This window comes from Misgurnus anguillicaudatus, chromosome 20 (genome assembly GCF_027580225.2).
Source record: "Misgurnus anguillicaudatus chromosome 20, ASM2758022v2, whole genome shotgun sequence".
NCBI classification, from domain to species: domain Eukaryota; kingdom Metazoa; phylum Chordata; class Actinopteri; order Cypriniformes; family Cobitidae; genus Misgurnus; species Misgurnus anguillicaudatus.
Genome location: NC_073356.2, coordinates 8,889,761 through 8,900,089, shown reverse-complemented (window position 1 = coordinate 8,900,089; position 10,329 = coordinate 8,889,761). Strand labels below are relative to the sequence as shown.

The 10,329-nt window shown below is 36.8% G+C and overlaps 1 protein-coding gene across 1 annotated transcript; it reads right to left on the bottom strand.

Moving 5' to 3' along the window:
* Positions 1-855: 855 nt before the first annotated feature.
* On the bottom strand, positions 856-7,296 carry rbbp4 (retinoblastoma binding protein 4). Its single transcript, XM_073858062.1, has 12 exons — positions 7,112-7,296; positions 6,287-6,436; positions 3,856-3,999; positions 3,594-3,767; positions 3,344-3,459; positions 2,529-2,689; positions 2,303-2,429; positions 2,135-2,212; positions 1,976-2,052; positions 1,831-1,888; positions 1,637-1,747; positions 856-1,479 (listed from the first exon to the last, which is right to left on the bottom strand). The coding sequence occupies exons 1-12, from the start codon at positions 7,125-7,127 to the stop codon at positions 1,417-1,419; spliced, it is 1,275 nt and encodes a 424-aa protein (XP_073714163.1). The 5' UTR covers positions 7,128-7,296; the 3' UTR covers positions 856-1,416.
* Between the last annotated feature and the right edge of the window lie 3,033 nt (positions 7,297-10,329).

Sequence of the window (10,329 nt, the reverse complement as noted above, 5' to 3'; positions counted from 1 at the left end):
ACGTTATTCTAACGTTAAGGGACCGTTAAACTAACCTAAAAATAATGAATGAATACACTCAGTTCATAAGAATATTTTCAAATGGACTATAAGATCTCTAATATAAACTTTAATAATAACTCCTTGAAGAACAATAGGGTCCTCACAATACAAACCATAGCGTGAAATGGCTCAAGAGGAACTCGGTCCATTAAAGCAATCCCCCTGCTAAAAAAAATAGAAACCATTACAGAAATTTGATTGTATTTAATGGTTTTAATGGGAATTTTATTGGATGTAATGGAAACTATGGTCCATCTCTGTTTTTTATGGATACTGGACTGGTCCCTATTATGTAATAATAATTATACCGTTAATGCGTAATTGTAATTTATATTTATTTAAATATATTTGATTAAAATTGATAACCGATTTAAATTGATAACCGATAAAAGCAACATCATTTCAGTTCGGTAAATATCAGTTTTTAGCATTAATATTCAATTGTTCATTCATCTATAACAGCTACAGATGGGAGAGTAGGAGATAAAACGATAAAACTTGAAGACAATAAAATAAGGTTAAAAAATATCTATGGGCTTAAAGCCCATGTCATGGGTGCGTAGTTGTTTTGCGATATATGGGAGTTTTAGTTTTAAATTGATGTGTTTCAATTGGCCATATTTTCATGAGCGATCATAGCGCATTCAATATATATAGCCTATTCACTATAGCAACATTAGTAATTTTACGAAATAGCTACGTTTTTGTAAACAAAATTCTCAGAACCCTTTTTCCACTCTCACAACACACAATTATCGGATTAACACTAATATCTGCAAAAACTACTTAATGTGAATCAATGAGATTTAAAACTTTATCAACAAAACAGTTTATTCATATCGTTCTGTACAACAGTATGGACATACAAGAGAAAGACACTGAAAGTCACAATATTAAAAAGACATGAAACAACATACCATCTGACCATTATGTGAGCTCAAAGTCAAAGTACACAAGAGCTTAAGTTAGCAATATATCTAGCCATGCACATAAAAAGATGCTTAATGGGGGAAAACAATGCACTTGCAGTACAAGTAAAAAACTACTAAACAATCAAATGAACCACTGCACTCAGATCACAATATACTAGACCCTTTAAATATTTAAGTTATACTTAAAGTATACTCAAACTGCAAGGGCACATCATAATGAGACACTGGTCAAGTAAGTAGGGAAATTCTGGCCAATACCAATGCAACATTGCTTAGAAAAATACTCTATAACATAGTACAAAATGTCTGATGGTGGTATAGTCGATTATTCCTTTACTTGGGGTAGAGAGCACTTCAATTCTTCACTACTGTGTAGACCGACAGTCTTGAGAAGAGTTTTGTTTTATACAGAGAGTGCGAAAGAATATGAAGGGTAGTTTCTTTATCCCTGGACTTCAGTGTCTGCTGCCCCTTCTGGGTCTTCATCATTGTAAATGTTTTCAGCCTAAACAAAACACAAACTATTTAACAACCAGATGATAAAAGGACATTTATAATGAAACTTTCTCCTTTAATATACTTATTAACAGACAGCACACACTAAGAGTAGGCTGAGTGGTTAAATCATTGCTCATTTAAGTAAAAGCTGATAGGGTCCATACCATTTGCCAGACTTGCATGATATTGTCCTCAGACACCGAGCAAATCACCCATGGTTCATTCGGATTCCAGGAAAAGTCTGAAATCTTAGCAGTATGGCCTCCATGGATGAACTAAAAAAAAAAAAAAAGTATTGCATTTAGATTAATGCAGACTACAAATAAATAAATACATTTAAAAACTGATCAGTACTAACCAATAGCTCTGGAGGACCATCCTCTGCATCTTCTGGTGATTGTTCCTCACCAATTTTACTGTAAAAGTAAATGCTTGTTAACGTACAACAACAAAAAAGTTTTTTAACAGCACAAGTAGAGTAAAATCTAAATGAGATGACCCACCTGAGGTCCCAGACATTGAGCCTCCTGTCTGTTCCGCTAGAAGCCAGGATGGTCTCATTATGGGGTGACCACTGAACCTGTGGACACATTTAGAGAAGTCTTAAAAAAAGTGGGTTCAACAGTCTCCATTTATAATTTTAACTAATGGGGAGTTAATACCTGGAAGATTTCGTCTTTGTGCGACTCAAAAGAGTGAAGTTTCAGCTTGAGGTTTCGCAGATCCCACAATGCGACAGTCTGTAACAGAAGTAAAAGCGCAGCTTTGAGGCACAAGTCTTAATAGAAACCACATTTAACAAATACCTGAAGAATATATGTAGTTCTCACTTTGTCAGCAGAACCAGTGGCCAGAATAAATTCGCTGTAGGGGTTAAATGACAAGCAGTTGACCTCTGCAGTGTGGGCATCCACTGCATGACTGGGTTTGGATGTGTTATTGGACCGTGTGTCCCAGCTAAAGAAAGAGAAAAGATATATACTCACATTAGATCTTATCAAACAAAGGTAAATATCATGAGGGAAGGGTAATGAATTAGAGATTATCTTGACTTACATCATTAGCTTCTGATCATCAGCGACTGACCCAAACAGTGACTCGTGCAGCAAATGCCAAGACACGTCTTCCACTACAGCAGTGTGACCAGTGAAAATGGTCTTGGCGTCCACTATCTTTCCCTCTTTTGGCACCGTGCTGATGTCCCACAGACAGATAGTCTATAAAGCATAAAGGAGAAACCATAAGAACATGACTAAAAGGAAAGATCCAAATCTAGAGAAAAAAAACTAAAACTTTCTTAAAGTCCCCCTGTGGTGAAGATTAAGTCTTATTGTTGTTTAGATGTATATTTGGTGTTTTAATATGGTTTAAGACAAACCATGTGCAAATTTATCATTCAAAACAATTGCTGAGTATTTTTTTCATAAAGTTTGAGTTTTCTCAAAGACAACAGTTTTCTACATCACAAACATGTCACCAATCACATCACAGTTAAACAAGTGGAGCAGTAGTTCGAGCCATAGATATATTATATATGGATGATGCATAGATGCTAAACCGATTGCAGCACTGGTGCTTCAGCTCAACTTCTGTGTCTGAAACTGCCAAATGTGGGACATATTTGCATATTCATATCTATGGTCCAAGCTGTGCGATTGAGTAGAGGCAGGTTTGATTTGCATATTTATAGATCCACGCATACTAAATGAGGCAAGGGTGGAGTTACATGTAAGCATAAAGAAATTACTATCACAGGAAAAACTTTAACATAAGCTATCATGATGCTCAAAGACGAATCATAAAGTGATAAAATTATTGACTACAGGGGGACTTTAACTAAATCGGTGATAATGACTGTACAAATGTCTGACATGGTCATCAGATGCACTCAGCAAGCAACCGCTCAAGTTGGGGTTCCAGGATAGGCCGTAACCCTCTTTCTGATGCCCTCTTAAACGCAAGTCAGGGGTGCATTCTCCAGAGGGGTCTACAGGTGCAAAGAAAAATATGTAAATGTTTTGTATTTAAATTAAAGTTCCAAACAACACCAGCAAATATAAAATTCCCCCATAATCACTTTTATCCCAAAAAATGCGCAAACGTTTCTAGAAGCGCTCATACCTGGTTTAGAGGGGTGCTTTGTGTAGTCAAAGACCAGCACATCACTAGTTGGGGTTTTGGTGGCAATAATGCAGGGGTTCTGTGGCATGTAGCGAGCCCGGTTCACCTCTCCCTCGTGATTAATCTTAATCTCAATCTCTATTTTGCCACTCACTGAGCCAAAACCACCAAATTCTAAAAAAAAAAAAAAACAGATTGAATGACTTATACATCATATACATGTTTTAATTCTTACCTAAACATATTGAAAAGAGCAACTCACCTCCTTTTTCACTGTCATAATGTGAGGCATCAAATTGGGCATCATCATTGGGCAGCTGAACGCTGGCAATAACCAGGTGGTTCTGCTCATCTGAGGTATGTGTGCCGAGAACAAGACGATGCACACTAAAATCCTTTCCTTCAGGTCTGTAAAATATTGACAAAGTTATTTACAATGACCAACAGTATGGATGAAAATTCAACACCTTTATCATACAAGTGTGATTAAATTATTTGCGATAGATAAATATAGTCAATCGACCAATTCAATCTTTCTGTTCCTTACAATATTTGTTTGTATTGAAAAACACTGACAGACAGTAAATGACCAATCATTATACGCTTTTTAACATGGTGTTAGATACAACAAAATTCTGGTATGCAGTAAAATTGTGTTGAAACGAGGTGTCGGACTTGGAGTAAATATGTCTTGTAAATATTTTTAGTGGCCTTGGAATGTGCAGCATTATTTGATCAGTTTAATTAAAACCAATAGCTAATAAAATAACCAATAGCTTTTTTTTGGCATAGTCCAGCAAAGACGTACTGTAACAAAACAGAGGGCGGGACGCTGCAGCATCTAAAGAGGATTTGATTGGACAGGAAATTTGATGAGAAGTTTATTATTATTAGCGCATGTGCCAAAATGTAGGCTTTGAATGCTTATATCTTCTGTGTGAGAATTCTGTCAGTGTTTTGGACCATACCAGTTCATATTTATTCTTAAGCCTAATCTATTTATACTAAAAGGAAAAATGTTTATGGAGGCTTTATTTAGTGTTACAAATTTTCCATTTGCCTCTCATTTACTGTAATTACATTTGTGCTATATCAGCTTTATTAGGTACATTTCCATGCAACCAAATAATCTATTTGTAATCGTATTGATGGCTCAATCGAATTAACTTTTTCACCGCCATTGACGAGTTATCTTGTCAATTATGAGTTAATATTTAACTGATAAATATGCCTTTCAGGACGAATTTTAAAGTGAAAGTGTAATACCGCTTTTATCCACTAGATAAACCGAATTTATCAAAAACGGAAGTTAAAAAGATTTAATGATTTATTTTAACTGCCTTTATGTTTGATAGTCATTCTGAGTCTGATCGCTAACATAAATTCCTTTACAAAAACGCACTTTTTTAAGTTTTTTTGCTCAAAATGTTTTATTTTTGAAGAGAAATATCCATAATTCAGTGGTTAAATTAAGTGGAAAAAGTACATATATAATGAAACGTTTTTCCCCATTGTGTTTGTTTGTTTGTTTGAAAGCAGAGGGTGTGTTCTTTCATTTGATATATTTGTATGTTTATATATTTATAGAAGATAATGTTGCCTGCAAGGAATTTTGTGAAACTTTTGTTAAAATCACAAAAATGCGGGTGGGCAACTTTTCTTAAAAAGGCTGGTGGCGAACGAGTTAAAAAGTCTTCATGTAAACACCTTAATCAATACGATTGAGGACGATCAGATGTAAATTTGGATTTGAAGGGGGTGGTGTATTACTATGTGATCCGATCAGCAGAAGAAAAGTATGCATGTAAACGCGTGAATCGTAGTATTTTCTCAATCGGATGCAAAAAATACGTTGTGCACATGTGCGGAACATTTGTGCTCCAAGTTCACATATTATATTTATGAATCTCATCACATAAACACGCAACAAAAACGCATCACACATTATTAAGGTAACGTTATTGGGGTCACGTGCTGTACACGCGATGAACTAAATTCTGCAGCGTTTAAGTGTACTTTTGAAACATTAGGCTACTTAAAGTAATAAAATAGCATTGAGCCTTTTGAAAAGTGTGTTTTCATTACCTATATCTGAAAATATCTTAACAACTCCAACTCAATTTTGACTTTTATACAGAGCAAACCATGAACTCCGAGAGATGCTGTAGCAAGCGTAGCCAAGTCCTCTGCTTTTTTCGAGTTTAGATTTTGGATACTGTTTAAACTGTTTCCACAAGTTGTTTTTTTCTGCGGGTTAGAGATTAAATGATTTTGTTGATAAGTTATTGGTATTCGGGCTGTGAATAGTCATTGGGATGCTTTTGGGCTAGTTTTAAACGTCCAGTCGGATGGTTTTGATACACGAGTCTGGCAACCCTGTCAGACCGCAGACTTTCGGTTCGGATGCTATATAATGTACATGTAAACGAACATTTAAATCAGATTGCAATGTTTATGGTGCACGTAAACTTTATCGTCGTAACCTTCGATTGGATTAAATTCTAGTCGGATTGACAAAATTTTGTGCATGTAAACGTAGTCATTGAGTTCTTAATATCCGTATCATGTAGTAGTTTCCATGCACTTCTAAAAACCAGACCCTACCCTTTGGTCTGCATAATGCTTTGCTCACATGAAGAATAAATATTTAAAAGGCCCATAATGATAATTTTGAGTGAATAGATGTGAATAAGGTCTGGTGACATCTGGCAACCACTGAGCAGTAAGACTGGGCCACTCCAAAGCGTGGGTCATCACCAGATCATATAGAAACGGAGTGTTTTTCTTCCATATTTTGTATTCTTCATTGATCACCCTCTCCTCCACCGCGTCATCAAATGCAGCTGTAACACAAGGGGGCGGGGGGGAGAAGAAGAAGAGGGATCTGTCAAACCGGCTATAACAAAGTAACTTTACCTACAGCCTGTTAAATTAGTTTTAAAGTCACGCGATTTTTATTAAATTGCGGTGAGATTACTCGAATGTACTCTTTTGTTTGTAGGTATAACCAAATGAAAGACTATACCAGTTCCATTCAGCAGTGCCTCTGTTATCTGAACTATCTAGAAAATTAACGTTACATGAGTTTTTGAGTACAGCTGATAAATAAATATTACGCCTTTATCATCCAATATCAGTGAGGTACACAACAACACTTCAAAGCAATAGCGAACATTCCCTGATACGCAAATACATTCACTGAATCCACACGCGACTCCAACTTTAAAGCCAAACAAACTAGCCGCAGCTAATTCTCCGCTAAATCAACTAACGTTACACATGCGTATTATTGCCTATCAAGTTCCCATAGTAGAAACTATTTTGATTACAAATGCACTGCTGAATAAATAAGAAGCTCTTGGATATTAAAGTATATGACAGTAGCAAGCAATGCTGTGTGGTTATGGCGGGATTCGGCCTGCGCTGAATGAACAGACACCACAACCAGCTAACAAAAACCTGCCGGCTTCATTTAACTACCTACCGCAACACAACTAGCAAAATGAAACATTACTGACCTTCTTTGTCAGCCATAACCAGTCGTAGAACAGATACCGCTCGTACACTGAACGGATAACGATTTTAACGCCGGTGCTGTTTCCGCGGGAGTACAGGATGCTCTTTGTCTCGCGCCAGCGTGCACGTTCGCGCCAACTCCGACAGACAGAGCCGAGCACGCGCAGCCAATGAACAGCGAGATGGGGAAAGCCGCTTCTTCTGCTGGTGATGACACTTCACACTGACACCTCTATACTGCCATCTATTGACACAATGCGTACATCTACACCGGTGTTTGTCAACAATGTTCCACTGGGGGGACTCATAACCTTCCAAAATGACACAGTTATTTAAAATACGATTAAACAAACATGACAGAAGCTATAATAACAACAAGCTATTAATTACAAAAATGCATTTTTCTAGTTATGCATAGCCCAGCTCTAGAATATTTTATTGCATTACTAAATAGTTATCAATACACAAACACACAAAAAAAACCATGGCTGCTATACGTTCACCACAAAAACATGGTTAAGAGTTAAACCCCCCCCCCCCTCTTAGTGATTGGTGAAAAGTTGATGTGCACCTTCAAATGAATATAAGCCTAAGCTTGGTCTTGTTTTAAAGAAAAATAATGCAATAACATATTTTTTAAATAAAATTGTAACAATGTAAATGTTTCATGAAACATGAAGCAATGATTCGATAATATTTACATCCAAAATATTGTTGTAAACTCAGCATTCTGTATACGTAACGAGTGACAGTATATTACATATCAATAATAATTTTAAGGAAATGGCATCAACACATCTCAAAAAGGTTGGGACAAGGCCATGTTTACCACTGTGTGGCATCCCCAACCCTTTTGAGATGTGTTGATGCCATTTCCTTAAAATTATACACTTTCTCAGTTTAAACATTTGATATGTCATTTATGTTGTATTCTGAATAAAATATTGAAATTTGAAAACTTCCACATCATTGCATTCTGTTAATTGTACAGTATCCCAACTTTTTTGGAAAGCAAAGGTTTATGTTTTACACAGATTTATTTTATTAAATATTATCGAATCTTCTTTTTATAATAGTCTGCAATAGACAAGAATTTTTCCAACATGACAATGCTAGACCACATACGGCATCAATTACAACATCATTGCTGTGTAGAAAAAGGATCCGGGTACTGAAATGGCCAGCCTGCAGTCCCACCCATAGAAAACACTTGACCGTTGAGCAACTAGAAGCCTAAACTTGAGCAACTTGTCTGCAGACTTCAAAACGTCTGGGGACTGAGGAGACAAGTTGCTCAAGTACAGGCTTCTAGTTGCTCAACGGTCAAGTGTTTTCTATGAGTGGGACTGCAGGCTGGCCATTTCAGTACCTGGATCCTTCTTCTACACAGCCATGATGTTGTAATTGATGCAGTATGTGGTGTAGCATTGTCATGTTGGAAAATGCAAGGTCTTCCCTGAAAGAGACGACGTCTGAATGGGAGCATATGTTGTTCTAGAACTTGGATAAACCTTTCAGCATTGATGGTGCCTTTCCAGATGTGTAAACTGCCCATGCCACACACACTCATGCAACCCCAAACCATCAGAGATGCAGGTTTCTGAAACGGTTACTCTAACAAAGAGTATAGAAGCACAAGAGGGGAAACTCAATAGAACGTTCCATTGCAACACCAGCGCCCAGCAGCAGCCCTACAAATCCGCCATTTTGGAATGAAAGCGACTTGAGAGCCAACTAGAAATTATGGCAATATCAGCTACTTTGTACATTAAAAGATCAAATTCAAACTGAATGATAATAACACAGAATAACATACAATCAGACCAGTGATCATTAATCCCTTTTTACAGCTTATTTTCAGATATTTAGACAAGTCTTCCACTTTTATATTGGCTAATTTTACATACAAACATACCGACATAAACTCATCCACACATAATATTTTGGCTCCATATACATACAAATATACACACATATACATCTGAATTGCTCGAAATGGATTAAGTAAAAAAAAAACACAGTTTTAGGATAACAGACAGAGCATCATGTTCTATAAGATTATCATGTTTGTAGCGGGATCCAGGGGATTAATATGTACAAAATATATTTCATACCTAGTGGAGTAACTAATAATAGTATATGTGTAAAGTAGCATAAAATAGAATTACATAATAAAGCAAGAAAACTACCTCAAATGTGTATCTATTTAATGATTGGATTCCACAACTGATAACAACAACAACACAACAAATACAAGACAGAATTTCGTGTAGGTGTAGCAAGTGAACAAAATTTGAATTTAGGAAACTTACTATTGCGCTTCTGATTTGGCTGTGAGATTCACTGAGAACGAATTGAGAATGAATTGGCTGTGAGAATTTTCATTCCAAAATGGCGGCCGCGCTACTGAAGCTCCACTCAGTGACTGTTGCCAAAAACGAATGAGAGTTTCCCCTCTTGTGCCTCTATACTCTTTGGCGCTAATAACAGCTTAGGTTGTCCTTGTCCTCTCTAGTCCGGATCAAATGGCGTCCCAGTTTTCCAAAAAGAACTTCAAATTTTGATTCATCTGACCACAGAACAGTTTCTGGATCATGTTTAGAATGGGCCAGTGACTTTTTTTCGGGGGTGCTCGATGCAAAGTTCTTCACAACATGTATGTAGCCAGTCATGTGTGTGGTTCATAATTTCAGAATATGTGTTCTGCGCATCGAGTGGTCCTATGCTCTTTAAATTGTCTTGTCAAAATAAGTGCATGCTGCAGACGAGTCTAAACAGTTTATGGAGACGCTTGCGTTTGCCAGATACTTGCATAATCTCATGCATAATCAGAGTTTACTGTTAAGGGAGTGTCTTGCATGTATTTTGTATACGTGAGCATCTCTTTAATCATAAACATTTTGACGCGTGTGCAGCAGGCACTTATTTTGACAAAACACCTAATGCACATGGTTCACATGACGCAACAAACACATATTTTGAAAACACAAGCAACACACATGACACTCCAAACACTTATTTTGAAGTTGCGCCCCTTAAATGGGCAGTCATGAGCCACCACTGGATATGGCTTCTTTTTGACCTATAGAGTTTTAGCCGGCAATGGCGAATGGCACAGTGGATTATGTTCACCGACAATGTTTTCTGGAAGTATTCCTGAGCCCATGTTGTAATTTCCATTACAGTAACATTCCTCTATGTGATGCAATGCTGTCTAAGG